At 44.4% G+C, this 20,277-nt stretch overlaps 1 protein-coding gene across 2 annotated transcripts in view; it reads right to left on the bottom strand.

Moving 5' to 3' along the window:
• The window catches only part of rapgef1a (Rap guanine nucleotide exchange factor (GEF) 1a), a 61,943-nt gene extending 46,317 nt beyond the window's left edge, over window positions 1-15,626 (bottom strand). Inside the window, exon 1 of one of the 2 annotated variants that reach the window (XM_062543530.1) lies at window positions 15,399-15,626. In XM_062543530.1, coding sequence (XP_062399514.1) covers window positions 15,399-15,426 — 28 coding nt within the window. In that variant the 5' untranslated portion in view covers window positions 15,427-15,626. The remainder of the gene's footprint in view (window positions 1-15,398) is intronic. The other variant, XM_062543531.1, reaches the window with a different exon arrangement.
• Between the last annotated feature and the right edge of the window lie 4,651 nt (window positions 15,627-20,277).

The following is a 20,277-nucleotide window of genomic DNA, read 5'->3' as shown; positions in this document are numbered from 1 at the left end:
TTTGTACCTGAGGGTAGCTCATTTAAGAATAGGAGGACAGACACATGTACAGTACAGTAGTGTATGTAAGACATACAGTAGATAGCATTAAAAGACAGTATGCATACTATACAAGTAGGACATAAAGCATCAACTGACATCATCTCCACAGCCTCAACAGCCTTCATCTCTCCTCCTTGCCCGAAGTCACTGTTCTTCTCCTCCTCCTCCTCCTCCTCCTCCTCCTCCTCCCTCTCTCTCTCTCCCCCCCTCCGTCTCTCTCCCTCTCTCTATCCCCCCTTTCTCTCTCGCCTGGTGGCCAGCTGAGCTGAGCGGAGCTCTGTGTGGTAAATGAGGAACAATCGGAGTCGGCCTCAGACGGGGAAGTGCATGAATGGCCCGGCGCTTTTTCTAGAGCGGCCATTTCCAGTTGACAATGAGCCGAGAGCAGAAAACAGAAGTGCAGCCCCCACTACACACGCACATGTGCAACAACACACACACACTTGCAAACGTACACACACGCACACAGAAATGCAGTCCTTACTACTCACACACACGCACACACAGAAATTAGGGGTGGCACGGTTTTTGAAAAATGCTCCGAACCGTGCGGTTCGCATGTCACGGTTCGGAGTGTGTGTTCGTCGTACGGTCCTACGGTTCAGGCTAGTTATGGCATGCGCAATTGATTCCCATATGTGACGACGTGTTTCCCTTACGTGCGAGAGTAGGAGTATGGCGTTTTGAGTGCTGCGCGCAAGGTTTTAGAAATGGCAAGTGCAAGAGATCATCCCTAGCGTGGTCAAACTGATGCACCTGACCCTGCTCGGGTGGAAGCATGTTCTTCCGCAACTGTAGACTATGCGTGCAACTTTACCAAACAGTAGAAGTAAACTCATTCTCCTTGGCCCGCTCTCGTGCGCGTTCAATGGACACCCACCCTCGACATGCACAGTAATCCAAATAGAACATTCACAATCGTGAACGCAATGTTATGCTGCTAAAATAACGACTAGGGCCTAGTCTTCACTTCATGGATGCAGCAACGCACTTGTTTATTTTCTCCAAAACCTCACACAATTAGCGCGCACCTACGGTGGCCTTACAGTGTCAAAAGTGCAACGTAAAACAGGCATCCTAAGTAATAGAATTAGAACTGTAAAAGTATGTATGTATTACATGAACACAACACGCAATGACGCACAGAAGACGATTAGCTAAATGACTGTTAAAAACGGTTAGCATCATTAGAAGGCTATTGCATTCAAGTCGACTGACCATCTCAATACCAATGTTTTCAACTCCAAGGCTTAAAAGGGCCTGTCCCAAGGAGAAAAAGTATTAGCTTACCTTGAAACTAAAACACATGTGGGGAAACTGAACAGTCCAACCAGTAGAGTATGATGAGCTTAGCCTGCTACTTTGTTTACAATATTGTGAGGCTTCAGCCAGTCAGCTGAATTTAAGAGGTGGAGTTATAATGAATAGTAGGCTATATAATCTGCATAAAGTTTGCTGTTATGAATATCAGACATGTCAGTATATAGAATGTATAAATAATTACATAATGTGTGTGTGTTTCAAATAAAGACAAGCTTTACATCTTGTTAAAAAATCATTCACACTATATGAAAGGAAAGCGATGAAAAGGCGATGCAATGAAAAATATGGGTGGACGACCTACATTCTGTGCTGGTGCACCATCCCTGCCAAATAAATTAAAAGATTGTTGAAATCATCAATGTATTCCCTCTTGCTTTACCAAAATCTCAACTGAAGCTTAAAGTTTCCTCAGACAATAATGTGCTTTATGTGAAGTCAAATTCAGTTTGTGCATTATTACATGATAACTATTCTCTAAATACTCTAGCCTAATTGTGGATGATTAAGCTATATGCTGAAATATGTTTCTGGAGTGTTAAAGAGTAAAAGAAAAAATAACAACAAGAACCGTACCGAACCGAAAACCGTGACCCTTAACCGTGATACGAACCGAACCGTGGATTTTGTGAACCGTGCCACCCCTAACAGAAATGCAGTCCTTAGTACTCACACACACACACACACACACACACACACACACACACACACACACTTGATGTGTGACCACTTCAGTAGAGTTAATATTAACCATTTATTGCTCTAGGAGAATAGCATGTGTTACTGGTGTTTACTAGGCGGGTTTATTGCTGTGCAGGCCCCGCAGCAGCAGCAGCAGCAGCAGGCAGCGCTTAATTACTGCTGGGTAGAGTCTACAGTGGAGTCTGTTAGCGCTCACCATAGGAGTTTAAAGGCTCCATAGCACTCGGCAGATTAGCATGGAGCCTTAGCTTCAGCCCTGCGATTACAGATGAAAGAAGTGGGCTAAGGCTTGCTCGGCTTTTGTGAAGATCTGCTAAGGGCTTCAAGCTAAGTGACATCTCTCTTTCTCTCTGCATCCCCTTCTTCTTCCCTTCATCTCTCTCTCTCTCTCTCTCTCTCTCTGCACCCCCTCCCTTTATCTCTCTCTCTCTCTCTGCCTATCTTGGCAGGAGTGCTCCAGTGACCTACTAACAGATGACTACAGTGCAGTGGGCTGTGGAGGGTGGTGGTGGTGGTGGGGTGTGTGTGTGTTTGAGGGGGGGGGGCAGTACTGGGCCCCCCTGCTGAGAAGCTGCACTCTGTGTGTGTGTGTGTGTGTGTGTGTGTGTGTGTCTTGGTGGAAGGAGGCCAACACCCTGAGGTGATATTCTGTTAGCAAGAAGGTCGGAGGCTGAGAGTGTCTTTAAGCTGCTCCATCTGCAAGAGAGGGCAGAGACTGGTGAACTGACCAAACCAGATTTGACCAGTTAGGCCTGGCAAATGGGACTGGTGAACTGACCAAACCATTGACAGCTGTATCCAGATTTGACTAGTTGTATGCCTGACAAATGGGACTGGTGAACAGACCTTACCAATATCAGATAGATCCACATTTGACTAGTTATGCCTGACAAATGAGACTGGTGAAGGTGAATAGACCTTACCAATACCAGATAGATCCACATTTGACTTGTTATGCCTGACAAATGAGACTGGTGAAGTGAATGTTGACTGAATCCAGCGACTGCAGTGATGAACACTGCAAAACATTGTGGTAGGGAACACGCCCCAACAGGCGTTCGCTACAGAGGAAAGCAATGCGACGCACTCTCTCTCTCTCTCTCTCTCTCTCACACACACACTCTCTCTCTCTCTCTCTCTCTCGTGAGGGCTGATGTCAACACCCTACAGTACACAGTACAAAGAACAGCCAAGTCTTTATAACACAAACACACACACACACACGCCTCTCCCTAAAAACACACACACACACACACACACACACACACACACACACCTCACCCTGAAACACACACACATGCCTTGCCCTAAAACACATACTTATAGACACAGACACACACACATAAATTGCCTCACCCAAATACACACACCCTCAAGCGCACGCACACACACACACACACACACACACACACACACACACACACACACACACACACACACACACACACACACACTATCAGGAGCAAAGGCCTAACTCCTCTCAGTGTGAAGTTGTGGTTTCCTCATGCATGACACATTTCTGACTTGACTTCCTCTTTGACTTCGAGTGAAAAAAAGAACCAACATACGTCAACAACAAAAACAAATTATCTCCTAACCCCAACAACAGCAGCTCGGTCTAGCCCTAGTCCTGGCCCTAGTCCGGCCCTGATCTGGCAAGTACACAGGACACATCTCCCCCTCAACCACCACTACAGGTCAAACCTTTTTCAACTAGACAGCAGGTCACTGCAGAAAAGAATATGGGTCACCTACAACACTGATCTCCTCTACGGTATGAAGTGAAAGCCAAGTATTGACCACTAATGTGTGTTGCATCTTCTAATATACGTATATATACATTATGTTAGCCTATATGGCACATTTTGTTATACCGCAATTTCCCGACTATTAGCCACGGCTTATACAGTACATTGATTTAGCAAAATTTCTTCAGCTATGAGGTTAATACGGTGTTAATATGGTTTTGTTTCTTTTAACTTCCATAAAACACTGTCCCGCGGCTTATACACAATGCGGCTTGTATGCAGGAAATTACTGTAGTTTCTATATTATAGGTGTATGTTGCTAGGACACTGACATTGCTGTACATGATATGTCATTTTACTGGACATGACATTTCATTTCACCCATGGGCCAATCACAGCAGAAGGGTTGGGAAGAGGAAATGGTGTCATTTGGAATCTGGCTGCAGAAGTTCAAGGTCAACTGTCTCAAGAGATTGGAGTGAGTGTCACGACTGGAACCATTCTCTCAGAACTCCTCTCCCATCTGCTGACTGGGTTTTAGAACTTGCCTCGCCAGTCCTGTATGAACTCTATCGGTCTTGTTTGGAACTAAACCTCGGCCTTGAGGTAGAAATCTCCGTAGCCCATTCCTGAAGGAAGATCTTTCTCTTTCAGTGACTGTTTCAGCAAGTTTGTTTTTCCAAAGGTGTCATGTGAGTTCCATTTCCACAAGCAGAGCACAGCTCCAAGGCTGGACCAATCATCTTCAGACTTAATTAGATTGAAGCCCATTAGCGACGGCCCTGAGCCAATCACAACTCAATGGAATGTTTCCAGGACTCAGGAAACACTGGGTATCTTCACAGGACAGAAGCAACAGGGGCAGTCTTGCTCAAACTGTCAACAGTGTTATGAGGCTTTCTAGTTTAAAACTTGTAAACCATCTAGCGTTAGCACCAGGCCAGCCCGGCACTCTGCTCAATGGAAGAGTGGTGTGTGGCTACCTTCTAGACAACTCAAAGTAGTTGTCCAAAGAACTCCTCATTGCTCCTTTAAAGTGTTTAAGATGACTCGAGTCCTACAGAACTGCTCATCGCTCCTTTAACTGTGCCAGACTCGATGCTCAAGCCAACTTATTTCCCAAAGGAGCACAAAAAAACATTAGGCCGTGCAATGCAAATGTGTAAATCAGTGTGCTTTTCCTTAATAAAGAGATGCATGTGCATTTCTCTGCATGTCCCACTTCAGCTACCGTACTTTTTAATGCAAGAGAAGAAGCCCTGTCTTGCTGCTGATGGATGTTATCTGTGTGGAACTTCCAGTGTGTTCTAACTGCATGAGGTGGGGCTGAGACAGTTGGCAACAGTTGGCAAAGTTCGCCGTACTTTACTTTACTCAGTACTATCTGACCCTTAGAGAAGAGTTGAGACAGGTGTGTTCAGGCCAAGCACAGGTCATCGTGCTTCCTCCAACAAGTCAAGTCACAACTCAAATATCAACACCGAGCAGGAGTTGTCTCTGTGCAGTGGAACTTCCAGTGGTGACCAAACTGCATGAGGTCGGGCCGAGACAGCTGGCAGTAAAGTTCGTCGCACTTTACTGAGTACCGTAATTTCCCAGCGATTGGCCACGGCTTATAAGTTGATTTTGCAAAATGTCTTCAGCTTAGCTAGCAAGAGAGAGTATAAAGTGGCGTATGTGTGTGTGTAGTCTACAGTCCATGTGCAAGTATGTAAAAAGCCGTTTATTTATTTATTTATTTATTTATGTATTGACATGCTCGGTGTAGCCGGTGTGGCGTCCATGTAAACAGTGTTGCAGTGGAGCATCAGAGTGGAGCAGAAGACCTCAGCGCTGGACTGCTCTGTGTGTGCACTGACAGAACACTCTGGAGACCGGCTCAATCTCAGGCCATCTGTGTGGACCCACGGAGGACAACAGGACATGGACACACACACACACACACACGTGTTCCAACTCCACATCGGCCAAAAAGTCTCACACACACACACACACACACACACATGTTCCAACTCCACATCAGCCAAAAAGTCTCTCTCACACACACAATCACGCATGACGTAACACGTGTTAGGGGATCACAATGGCCAAACTCTGTTCTGAGAAGCTAGCCAGCTTGGACTCGACCGGATGTATGTTTGAGACAGAGTTAGAGGCTCTCTCTCTCTCTCTCTCACACACACATACACACACAGTCCCCATCTTCACATCCAGTCCATGTGCAGACGTCATGGCTACCTCGAGAGAACACGACTTCCTGCCTCATCCTCCTCTCAGGCAGAAAACCCACACACACACCCCCAAACACAGAGGCCTCCTCTCAAGCAGAAAGCACACACACACACACACACACACACACACCTCCTCTCAGGCAGAAAATAAAAACGCTCTCAGGCTGCAGGCATCGGAAACATTCCCCTCTGCCTGGCTGGGTCTGACAGAAAGACCGGCCGCTCATCCTCATCCTCTGCGCGCGCGCACACACACACAGACACACACACACACACACACACACACACACACACACGCACACAAATAGAGCAGGCCTGCAGACTACACCCATGAGTCAAACACTCGGAGACAAACACACACACACTGGCACTGATGGGAGTCCAGAGTTACCTTTTATGGCAAGGTGTTTGATGATGCAATGCCATGTCCATTTAACAAGTCAAACGTTTGTTTACCAAGTTTGTATAATCCTTGAACAAGCACCAAGTAGGTTACAGAGGCAAACTGGTGCTCCAGCCACCGCTAACACACTATATATCCCAGTCTCAGTCCCAGACTCAGAGAGGACAACCTGATAATAACACTAACAAATAATAATAATAATAATAACTTAGATCTAGCATCTTTCAAAGTGCCCAAAGTCACTTAAACGACTAATGAGAAGGCCTAGTTCGGTGCTCATTCAAACAGTGCAGAGACATCAAGGTGTCCATATTATGGAAAGGACAGAATGACCACATGGTGGTATTTTATGAAGCAAACCTCTTAAAAGCCATAGTAAATGCCATAGCTGGGTTTGTCCAATTGAAACGGAATGGTATGCATTCACACACTAAAAATACATACAGCACTGTGAGTGTGGCAGCATGGGGTTGGCCAGAGCCTATGGCAGCGTCTGACACACACACACACACACACACACACACACACACGCACAGCTCAGGCCCAGAGACAAGGTCTTACCAATCGCCCTGAGGGACGGTCTGGGGCACATGTGCGAGAGAAACACAGAACACACACACACACACACACACACACACACACACACTCACACTCTCTCACACACAGTCGCACGCATGCAAAGCCCTTGACCAAGGACACTGGCAGACAGCTGAAACACGAGAGGATGAGAGGTGGAAATGTAACAGCACACACACTCACAGAGGCAGGACACACTCACACTCTCACAGGAAGTACAACACACTAAGTTACAGAGACAGGACTTGAAGCTGAGGCCTTGAACACACACCTCTGCTAAACACCTACTGGTTGGTCCTAGCGCCCAAAGCATCTACTGAACACCTACTGGTGGGTGTTAGGGCCTAACGCATCTACTGAACACCTACTTACTAGTGGGTGTTAGGGCCTAAAGCATCTACTGAACACCTACTGGTGGGTGTTAGGGCCTAAAGCATCTACTGAACACCTACTGGTGGGTGTTAGGGCCTAACGCATCTACTGAACACCTACTTACTAGTGGGTGTTAGGGCCTAAAGCATCTACTGAACACCTACTGGTGGGTGTTAGGACCTAAAGCATCTACTGAACACCTACTGGTGGGTGTTAGGGCCTAAAGCATCTACTGAACACCTACTGGTGGGTGTTAGGGCCTAAAGCATCTACTGAACACCTACTGGTGGGTGTTAGGGCCTAACGCATCTACTGAACACCTACTTACTAGTGGGTGTTAGGGCCTAAAGCATCTACTGAACACCTACTGGTGGGTGTTAGGGCCTAAAGCATCTACTGAACACCTACTGGTGGGTGTTAGGGCCTAAAGCATCTACTGAACACTTACTGGTGGGTGTTAGGGCCTAAAGCATCAACTGAACACCTACTGGTGGGTGTTAGGGCCTAAAGCATCTACTGAACACTTACTGGTGGGTGTTAGGGCCTAAAGCATCAACTGAACACTTACTGGTGGGTGTTAGGGCCTAAAGTATCTAATGATAATAGAACTGGTTGGTGCTAAGGCCTCCAATATAAATCTCTAAAGAACAGATAACTGGTGGGTTCTAGTAGCCTGGCAAGCCAAACTATACAGAAATGTATAGTCTGGGGTCGGACCATTCACAGAGTTGAAGCCTGTGGGTGGGATGAACAGTTGTCTTTCAAACTGCCTCTGCACGTAATAGGCCAGCATTTGTGACCAATCGTAGGCGGTCAGCAAAACGGCAAATACATCCTTCTTTAAAACGAATGACTGGGTGCTTCTTTCTGCTCAAACTTCAAAGAAAATCCCAAGTCTAACTCTTCCAAAGCCGATTCAAACGAGCGCGCTTCGTTAGCCTCATCCATCTTTAGTTTTTCTCTATGGTGTGCGATACGGTCTCAAACCCAACTCGTCGAACGAGGACGCATGGTCCAGCCCTCTGGTGTCTTATCAGAAGCCGAAGGTGTAAGGCGGGCTCAAGGACTCCGTACAACGGTGCGACCCTAGACCATCCCGTTAGGCAAAAATATTTTTGCCCGCTAGGGTGCGTCTAGATTTCTAGGCTAGGGTTCTAGGGCATCCAACACAGATCTCTATAGAACAGAGAACTGGTTGAAGTTTGGGCCACACACACACACACAACCAAAAGGAGGAACGATTCAATTAATCTGAGTGAACAAACACTCATCTGGCTACAAACCTCTCAGATTATTACTGTCTAAAAATAAAGTCCACACATGCTAAAATGTTGGCCTAAAAACCATCTCCTCTGTAGCAACAACAGGGTATGACTTCACCAGGTCTGCATTCCAGCCCAGCACTTGCTCTGCACACTCAGACAGGGGAAATGGATGTGTTTTCCAGTGAGACACACACAGAGAGAGAGAGGGAGACAGAGAGAGAGAGAGAGAGACACAGACAGACAAACAGGCAGACACACACACACACAGACACACAGACACACAGACACACACACACACACAGAGTGTTGGCGGGCTCACAGCTCCAGTTACACCACAGTAGCGCAGACACACCACAGGAGTGGAGTGCACTTCACAAGTCTGCTGCATCCCAAACGCTGCACTCCAAAGTTGCTGCCCTGATCAGCTGCAAAACCTGCTGCTGTTCACACACACTAGCAACATCCTGATACCACAGCAATTAATGTATTCGGTTGTTAAGTGATGATGTAATAATGGGATAAAATAGTTTTCCGGGTCCAACGGCTTTCAAACTCACATGTTATTCTCCATAGACAGTAAAGTAAACTATTGTTTTCCGCTATTCTGACTAACCTTTAAGGAAATTGTCATCTTGTACGGACTTGTTGCCTCAACCTAATCAAATCTATATTTTTTGCGGAAGCCTGGACGTTACCCATTCATCATCTGGCTCTGCATATAGCTACAGAGATTACTTTGTTAAAGTTTATCGATTTTGTTTTAAAACCGCTAAAACGAAGGTGGTGATGACAAAGTTTACAAGTAGCAAAACCCGTCTGGCTGCGCTAATAAACGTCTTTTCACAAAATAGCTGCTGGGTCCGTGACGTCGGACTTAACAACCGAATAGGACCCTGCTGCCATAACAATTCATATAGAACACCCTGATACCACAGCAATTAATGTATAAGACCCTGCTGCCATAACAATTAATATATAACACCCTGATACCACAGCAATTGATGTATAGAACCCTGCTGCCATAACAATTAATTTATAACATAACTGAATGCATAGAAACCTGCTACACACATAACTGAATGTATAGGAACCTAATACTCACATAACTGAATGTATAGAGAACCCTAGTATCCACATAACTGAATGTATAGGACTGAATGCACTAGACCCTGTTGGCCATAAACCTGAATGTACTAAATCCTGTTACCCATAGAACTGAATGTTCTAGACCTTTGTCAACATAGCCAAACTCAGCTGCTGTCCCACTCCCAAAGCCTTCATATGGGACTGCAGCCCCGCAGAAGAGCCGGGGGTAGGGGTAGAAGCAGGGGTAGGGGTAGGAGAGGGGGGCAGGTCAAATCAGCCATTTGTGTCTCTCCAAATGAATCCCTGGTGAAGCCAACGTATGCAACACAGACACGCCTCTGTTTCAATGGAAAAATCATTTCACCATCAATGAAAACGTTCCAACAGCAGCAACAGCGAACAGCAACTAGCCTAGCAGCTAACTCCGTACATACAGTAGGGATGGCCCTCAACTGGAAGAAATGAAGAGTTAGATCTTAGAGGAGAGAGGGGTCGACGCAGACGCAGACAGGAGATAAGCAATCACCGATTATTGTGCCCTTCACTGCAAACTTCTGCAAACCCTCTACAGACAACATTCCCCTGATCATAAAATAAACAAACAAATAAACAAACAAACAAACAAGAGCCTAAATAAACAACAAACGCGGTGCTGACATCTGCTCGGAGAACAAGCGCTGACCTTCCGCAGCGGTCACATTAGCGCTCATGCATGCTAATTTCCCCCCGAACCTGCAAAACAAACCGTCAAACGACAGCTCCCTGCAGACTAGGTACGCTTGTGGACTGGTCTATGTACTGTCAGCCTGTGATGATGGGGTCTCCACAGGTCAAAGATGTTTTCTAGAAGGTTAAAGTTCACAGACACAAACATGACACATGGGGTGCCTCTCATTCGGCTTTTATACATCCTCCCTTCCTTCCTCAGTCCTCGTCCTCACTGATCTACATAAAGAACGATGGGGCGGCAACAATGGGATAGTCTATCCAGTGTTAGTTATAGATCAGTGGGAACGAGCCTGGAGGACCGAGCATCGAGGATCGAGGAAAGATGTTGAGAGGCACCCATGGCGTGTTTACCTTCTTCCCTGCCGGCCTAAGAGCTGAAATGAACATGAAATGAACAGACTTTGAAGATCATCATGACAGTGATGTTTGGGTGTAAGATTCTGGTGAAGGCTTCTCTAATCTCTCAGTGGGAGCTGACATTATTTTCTGATTTTCTTTTCAATTTCAGATTTACCCAGTAATGTCTGTCAGTGTTACACAGGGCTCAAAGACAACACTGCATGGCTACAATGTCACCTGGGAGTCACAATGAACAGCAAGCAGTTCCCATCAGCACGTTTTTCCAGAATGCATCTGGTGTGCGTGCGGAGCAGACCAGAGGCGAGGTAGAGCTAGCAGCTAGCTGCTATCAGGTATGCCACAGCCGTGCTGTGACGTTCTGTGATGTTCCGTGGCGGCTTTCAGCTCCAAATCAACCAGAGGCGAGGTAGAGATAGCTGCTAGCTGATATGTATGCGGCAGCCGTGACGTTCTGTGACGTTCGGTGGCGGCTTTCAGTTCCAAATCCACCATCCGTGCTACCGTACTGTCTATGCACCACCATCACCACCACCACCACCACCACCACCACCACCACCACGACCTAATGCGCCTCCACAGCCAGAGGAGCATCTGGTTTTGGCTCTAAGGAGAAGTGCTGCTTCCTCTTCCCAGGACACGCAATGCCACAACGCACACGGGCCAGGGTTCATGTCACGACCACAGCACGCCCGAAAGCATAGGTCAACCATCTTATTTATAAATAATAATAATAATAATAATAATAATCTTTATTTATAGAGCGCATTTCATACATAAAACACTACTACGGTAATGATGTGTATACTACACTGTACTGATAGACTGGCTGTGTCATCTGAGTAATTGGTAAGGAAACGCTTGGGCCCAAAATGACATGGGTTAAAAAAAAAAAATAATAAAAATGGATGCATAATTCACCCTGGCTCTGATGCGGATCGGTGGTAGACTCACTTCAAACCTCTATCTGGGAAAACACACACAAGCCTATCAGGATGTAGGCGTTCCACACACACACACACACACACACACACACACACACACACACACACCTATCAGTGTGCAGGCGTGGGAAATGCTGGGAGTGACAACCCTCCCATGGAAGGCAAACAACTGACATCTGACAAGGCTGAAATTATAGTGCAGTGTGGTCTGTCTACTGAACACACACACACACACAAACACACACACTCATTTCTCAGTGCAGACAAGGATGCTGTGAGAACATCTGGAGCACATGTGGGCCACACAGGGAGGGAGATCTACACAGAGGGAGCTCAACTCATTAGAGTATTATGGGCTGGCAATAGTGTCGTATGATACGGAGCCTTACTGTAGGTGACGTTTGGCTAACAGCTACTTAAGACGGCCCATTTGTTGCGTCATTCAGAATGATCTTCTTAAACGTCAACTATTCACTAAACTCCAGCATCAGACCACTGTGGTCCACACACACACACACACACACACACACACACACAGGCTCTAGCAGCAGCCCTGTCTGCTGCAGCCCCTGGCAGAGGAGGAGGATGAGCAGGAGATTTGTCATCTTCAGGCCCTTTGGGCGGCTGCTGTTGCTGCTGGCAGAAGAGGCATTGGAACAAGGTGCAGCAAGTACCAGTGCCTCCTCCGACCCATCCACCCAACCAACCATTGCCCCACTCACCCACCCAACCACCCGACCACTCACCCACTCACCCAGCCACTCAACAAACCACCCAACCATTCACCCACTCACCTACTAACCCCCTCAGCAAACCACTCCCTCACCCATTCACCCACTCCACCACTCCACCATTCACCCACTCCACCACTCATCCATTCACCCACTCCACCACTCACCCACTCCACTAGCGCAGGGCAGTGCAGCGAGGTTTAACAGGGCCGGCAGAGGACGAGCGGGCCAAAGAGAGCTGCCTGGAGTGCCTGAGACGCGAGGCAACGAGAGACCAGACCGCACGTCAGCTGGGCGATGAGGTCATCCTGAACACAGCAGCAGCAGACTCCGAGCGGACTCGGAGAGCGAGCGGCGAAGACAGCAGCGACGGGCTCAGTGTCCGAGCACATCAACATTCCCCTCGACGTTCTGCTTTTACACTTCATTCATTTAGCTGACGTTTCTTTTCAGAACTAGAAATTAAGCACTCCAAGAGCGCAGACCTCCGCCAAGCAAAAACATAACCACCTACTGGATCCAGACGGTGATCCGGATCACACCCAGATCAATTTAATCATCTCTTCTTTGGGTCATTTCAGACCTTTCCTGAAAAAAAAATCATAGAAATCCATCCATAACTTTTTGATTTATCTTGCTAACAAACAGACGAAAAGACAAACGAACAAACGCAGATGAAAACATAGCCTCGTTGGCGGAGGTAATAATGAATTAGAGGAGAAGGTGCCACGGTGTCTCCTTCTCAAAAGGAGCAGTTCCTCCCTGGACATCCTTCTGCCAGTCAGGCTACAGGAGCAAACCTTAAACTGTGGTTCTTAAATGAAACAGCAAAGGCAGGTTTTCCCTTCCAATAAAGGCAAATAAAAGATGTTTTACCAGTTATTTTTGATCAGAATTCAAATAAGAAAAATAAAAATAACAACAAGCAAAAAAAGAAAAACTATTCAGAACAGTTTGTTCCATTCCTCTCAGAAGTTAACCTAAAGTTTCACACTCTAGTACAACAAAGTGTTTGAACAGGCTTCATGATGGAACAGTCAGAATAAACAAGTCTTTATCAATCACAACTGCTCCGGCCTCAAGGCTGCATCCTCTTAAGACTCTCTCCGACCTCTTTTAAGCATCTTAGGACCTGGAGAAAGCGCTCATCCTCCTAAGACTGAAGATTATCAGCACCCTGCGGCTAGACCCTGGGGCTGAAGGAGAAATATATGTGCCAACCTCTTAGTCAGAGAAAGCTTCAGTGTCCTCATCCTGAAAATCCCCAAGCCTAACTGAAGTAGGCTACACCTCATCTTCACTTAGGTCTCTCGTAAAGCAGGTCTCCAAGCCTTGTCTATTAGATGTATGGACCAACACATTATTTGGTTGCTTCCATTTTTAAGGTCCATTTGAAGCCACTCATGAATTGTGTCTATTGTGCTTCTGAGAGACATACGGCTAGAAGAAGAGAAGGTTTGCATGGGTTTCTTTTGGGAGAACTTCTCCAACTCTCTCTCATACACTGACAGTTCATAGAACGATCAATTAAAACAGAACACTGGGCTAAATATGAGTCTGCTTATTCACCCAGTATGTTAACCAGCGTGTGCAACCTGAAGTGGGCAATTTCACTCAACAAAAAAAAACTAGATACACTGAAGTGAATGAGGTCACTAGCCACCTTTCCATAGTAGGCCGTAATGGAAAAGGTTACTTTGTCGTGTCCAACTTCGTTCTCTACAAGGCCTCAACACCTTCGCGGTTTGTCAGACAGGGTAAACAGTGTTCACTCAATCTTTCCTTCATTAGGTAATGTTCCATACGCATGCATGGTAGAGTCCCTGCCGCTGACCAATGACGCAGGACGCGTTTGGAGTGTTTTTTTCCTATGTCTGAACCCAAGTTCATCACATTGCAAAAATGTCTAAGAAATGGCATAAATCACGACAAGCACTTGAAGGCAGCAATAGATCACGTTTATCACATCCCATAAACTCTATGTTTTTCTGCAAGGGAATAAACGGCTATTTCCATTTCAAATCATGGCTAAGTTAATAGGAATTGCCAATTTCGTGGGTAGATATCTACAAAGTGATCATGACGTGCACTGAACAATTGGGTCTGTACAAATTGCACAAGAAAATCTGCAATATGACCCTGCTGCCAAACTTACCAGCAACTTCACTACATGGCAAAGGCTTTCTTGATGGGCAACTACAGCTGCCGTGAGCTAATGTTAACTAGCTCTAATGGCTAGGGTAGGTAGCTAACCAGGCGTAGCGCAAGGAGGTTAGCACACAGCAGCCCCACTCCACACCCCACAGCATGCCAACCATTTGTCTACTAGCTACGCTTGGTAGCAAACTGGCTGGAAAACGTTAGCCAGTCCAACTAGCTCTCCAATAAAATTGACCATGTCGAATTCAGCCAAATATTTGGTCTGATCAATAGCCAACAGCACCAGCGTTAACCACTGGCTACTTTTAGTTCCGTGGCTGTATGTCAGGTTCCTTGAATAAAGAGGAACAGACATTTGTAGCATATGGCTAGAAATCACTGATAGCCTTACTGGCTAACTGCTTAGCGCAAGCATTCCATTTGGCCGCATATCGTTAGCCAGCTTTCACTGTTTCTTTTATCCATGGTCTGTGGGCAATTTATCCAATGCAGAAAAGAAAAAAATATTTTTTGCAACACCACCAAGAGTATTTAGTTGCGTGTAGTCGTTGACTTCATTGTCAATCAAAAACGTGATTCCAGTATGACCACTGCTGGGGCCTTGCATCCCAGACAGTGCTCAGACTGGTATTTTAGAGAGAGCGAACGGGTTCGTTCGTTAGCAGGGCAGCTAACCAGCTAACAAGCGGTGATGTATGCGTCCCGTCCCATGAACTGTAGTGCTGAGCTTACCTTGCTTACTTTCTATCTTTCCCGACATTTCGAACCAGATGTGGGGTTGCGTGGTGAGAGAAAATTAATCCAAAGAAGCCAAACGGTCCAACTCTGTCGTTATTCCCGCATCCTTGGCTATTACAAATGGCTCTCGCCGAGTCTCAAATCGTTCGCCTGCGACCAAGTGGCTCCTGTATCGCTGTAAATTCACCCAGTTCCGCTGCCAGGCACCACTGCTTCTCAGCTCAGCCTCCAAGAGCGTTCAGCAGCAACACAACAGTCATCAAAACGGCCTCTCAACATTGCCCTCTGGCGGCTGGAATGTGACAAAAAAGAAAATCAAGGGAAAGGAAAACATGCCCTGCGGTATTATAATTCAGTGAGCTGCTCAGATTTGACTTGGGGTTGAACTACACTACTACAGTAGTGATTTCCAGCAAATTCGCAACGTTACTAAAATAATTAGTTAATAGAAAATTAACTACCAAATGCGTAACTGTTTACAAAGCATTCTATTACCCATTCCCAAATAAGACACAAACACAAGGCCCATTCAAGTTGTCAAAACTATAATGTGAAATCAAATGTCTGTTGCAGTTGGCCATCAATACACAGCTAATATCAAATTACTGCATTTTTTCATAACATATTTAGCCAATAAAATTATTCAAAATTAGATGGAAAAAATGAAAATGCATAAATATAAATATTTTATTTCGGGCTCCAATGCACAATCTGATAATGAATGAAGCCAGCCTGCACATTTTCTTTAGAGCAAAAGTATGCTACGGCATAGATACATATAACCCAAATGTCTATGGGCTACAGGCCTACCTGTGGCCTGGCCAGTGGTTCAGTGGAGCAATTTCTTAAGACCTTTAATGGCCCTGGAACCAGATCCCTTTGGTTTATTAGTGTCATTCAAGGGGGAAAGTCTTACAAGATTCAAGGTACCACCAGAATAAGAATAATTATCGCTGTTTATGTCTATATGCCTGTGCAGGGATATAGAACAGGTGAAGAGGGTAAACATCTTTACCAATGCATATCCCCAAAAAACTTCCCTGGCTGATTATTTACATTAAGTCAATATTTATTTGTATTGCATGTTTTCTGAAATTTTACATAGCAATATATAGTTGAGAAATGTACTGAAATATGCAATAACTTGCATATCAAGTACAGAAATATTAACACTTGATAAAATCAAATAAATTGTTTTTATTTTTTGTTGACATGAAATGTTATTATAGTGTAAAATGAATATGGGTGTTTTGAATAAATCAAAATACTGGCTAATGCTAATACATAAAATCTGTTTTTGCCTGGAGGCTGGAAGCTGGAGGGTTTGTTTAATTGTAAGCTATATAGGCTAGAAGAAAACAAAAGTTCTGTAATACATAACATGGGCTTTCAGCAAGTCTGACATTCTAAACCCCGATTTTGAACCTGACTTTATAAAGATAAATACAGTATATCGAGTGATTTGATTGCTATACTTGAAATAAATGATTGCATATTTCAATAGATACTGGTTACTTTACATATCTACATAACAGGTTCAGCTTACATTAAATTAATTCTTTTTAGAGCTATGGTTTGTACATTTATGGTGTTTCTTTATTTCCTTTATTAATATTTTATATTATTATTTATATTATTATTATTTTGCTTAAAATGTTACAAACTTTTTAAAACTGATTGCTATTTATAACTATTGTAATGTTCACATTCTGTAATCATAACCATAAAAAAATGGATTAAGTATTTAATAACTTGGGGAAGTTTTGTAGAGATAGCTAGTTACCCTATCTACCTGTAACATGCATATAACATAGGCTACAACACAAAAAGCTACCACCAATGTAATGTTATTTATTTTTTCTTTTGTAAGGGTTAAATACCTTTCCAAAAACCTGAGACAATTCTCCATGGTGGGCCTACTGACCAACCTCTCTGGCTCGAGGACTACTGTATATGTGACATGATGCATCTGCCGATGGCTTGGCTGATTTGGCTGATGTGAATAGACTTCTTTCACCTCCATGATGGGATGACCTCGCTAGTGCTGTGGTAGTAGTTAACCAGCATTTACTGTAAATCATAATCAAATTAGTTAATTTCATTGAGTCGTACTATATATTATATTATATTATATAAAAAACATTGTAATTGTATAAAATTATTAAGAACCTTTCTTAACCAAAACAATATTGACATTAAGATTTGTATTTAATACTGTGTGCAGTCATTGAAAATACGTAATTTTTATGTGCTTCACAGAAAATGAGCCAAGGCCAATGAGTTTGAGTTAGGAAAAATAATAAATAGCACATTTCTTTCTTTTAGCAAACATTGAAAACAGGTCCCACAGACTAGAACACCTACAAGGGTTGATAATACACTATCAGTCAGGTTTGGACACATCAAGTAATTTGTGGGATTTTCTTTTTCTGGCTATTAAAATAAACTGAAAACTAAATAACTACACATAGAAACAAAAAGCATAAACAAAGTCAAATATTTTATATTTAGGCTCTTCAAAGCAGCCAACTGGATGTGATGTCAGCACCACTAAATGTGATGAGACTTTCATACTTTCCGCATTCTTTCACCCTTTATGAATAAGCTTTATGCTTTATGAATAAGATTCTTCAAAGTAGCCTCTGTTTACCTTCATGACAGCTTTGCACACTCTTGGCATCTTCTTGAGATGGTCCTTTTTTCTTGCGTAGCTACTCATTTGGCTGATGCGTTTATCCAAAGTGACAATTACAGTGGCCGGGACTTGAACCAATAACCAATCTTGCTTGCTAGCCCCTTGTCCTCTATGCTACCACCGTCTATGCGGCGAGAAGCAAGCAAGGCCTCAACATGTAGAAGAAGTCCTTCAGGAGGACTGTTGGAAAGCCCATGTATCTACAACTTAAAGTGGTTGAGAGAATGTCACAAGTATGAAATGCTGTCACCACAGCAAAGTTTGTCTGCTTCGAAGAGTCTAAAAGCTTTGTTCTACAATGTCTACATTTTCAGAAAAAGACAGAGAAGACCTATACAACAGTATGCATCCAAACTTTTGCTTGACAGTGTGTGTGTGTGTGTGTGTGTGCACGCGCGCGCGCGTGTGTGTGTGTGTTTGTGTGATTTCACAGTGGGTGGCAGACTCTGTGGCTTGTAAGCCTCACTAAGTCTCCATCTAACCATATAGACAGATAGTCTTTATTGTCCTATAAGGATATTCTTCAGAGTCTTTATTGCCCTATAAAGGATTCTTCTGATAATTCCTCTATGATTCCTGCGTCTTTTGCCAAAAGCTGAATCTGCCCAATTCCAACCTTGCTGAAGCACCCCCAGATCATCACCGATCCCCCACCAAATTGCACGGAATGGGTGCGAGACTGTGGCTTGGAAGCCTCTCTAGGTCTTTGTCTAACCAGATGATGACGACGAGGTGTTGACTGTTGACAAAGCTGAAAACTGATCAGAGAAGATGACATTTAAATACGTCGATGGTCATATTCAATTAGGAGACCACTGCAAATTTGAATATGACAGTCAACTCGACTCAACTGACCTGACAATTCTCTGTGGTCCAACAATCCTTTCTTGTTGATGAGAGGTTTTTTTCTGGCTTTACACAACTTGAGCCCTGCCCCTAGGAGCCTCTGGACCACTCTCACATGTGCACTTCACCCCAGCTGCCTTTTGCCATTGTGTTTGAAGGTTAAGCAAGGTCATCCTAGATTGAGCTTAGTATGGTGATAGCCATAGCTATGTTTGTCCAATGTCTGTTGTTTGACTATGTTCTTATGAACCGCTGTCTTAGAAATGTTAAGGAGGGAAGCAACCTGCTAACTGTTCACTTTTGCCAGCAAAGCAAGAATTGAACTCCTCTTTTCTTCACTCAAAAGTTTTCTTTTCAACTGTCCATCATAGTTATTTATTCCAGTTATTTTTGATAGCCTACTGCTAGCACTGTTTTTGCCACCCAGATGGTCCTATTGCAATAGGACAATGAAAATTCATTAAATAAGATTGGGTGATCTTAGCGTAATAGCAATTGGGAGCACTTAGACTCGGCGCAGTAATATCATCACTTTTTTGCACTTTCAGTTTCACTTTGGAGTGAGGATATTACAGTGCCTGGTCTAAGTGCTCCCAATTGTTATTTCGCCACACAATATAGTTATCCCTCTTACCTGCTTAGAAAGGCACCACATTTTATTTTGTCTCACCATACTTGGTCGTGTGACTACCAGTGTAACTGTATTTTAAAAGGGAAAACATGGAGGTGTTTGGTCGCTTCCAACTTCATCTCTGTTTGGATCCTAATGAATGAACTGGGCTGGCTAAGTGCTATCAAAGTAGCGCTGCGCACCAGAGCCAGTGAGTGCACGCATTGAAACGTGAGAGGTATGTACTGTATCAACTCGTCTTAGTTAAGGGAATAGCATAGTTTACTGTAATATGAAAAAACTGTGAAGTGTTCCTTCAAAATCATCTAATGAAACTGAAAATAAAAAAGTCAATCAGTCAGTCAGTCCATAAGCTTTCTTGAATTAATACACTAATCCAGCGCGAACTTTATGGGCGCTGCCATCTTGAATATCGCCATTACTGCGTGCCTGCGAGTGTGACGAGTGACACTTGTCTGTGCTTTTCAATGAAAGCATCCTGTCAGAGAATGTCTAACAAGAGGACTGCTAATGAATGAAAATGTCAGGTGAAAGGGAACATTGGATCAATGATGTCAGACTGTACCAAAACTTACCAATGAAGGTAATTTATTAACACCATAAGGTATTAAGACGTGTATTAATGACAGCTAACTTCTGCAACAGCCGCCTATGGAACCAACGGGCTAATTTCTTAGCAGCCAGGCACGCAGTAATGGCGG

The sequence above is a fragment of the Sardina pilchardus genome, chromosome 8 (assembly GCF_963854185.1).
Source record: "Sardina pilchardus chromosome 8, fSarPil1.1, whole genome shotgun sequence".
Taxonomy (NCBI): domain Eukaryota; kingdom Metazoa; phylum Chordata; class Actinopteri; order Clupeiformes; family Clupeidae; genus Sardina; species Sardina pilchardus.
This window is presented reverse-complemented; position numbering and strand designations above follow the sequence as displayed.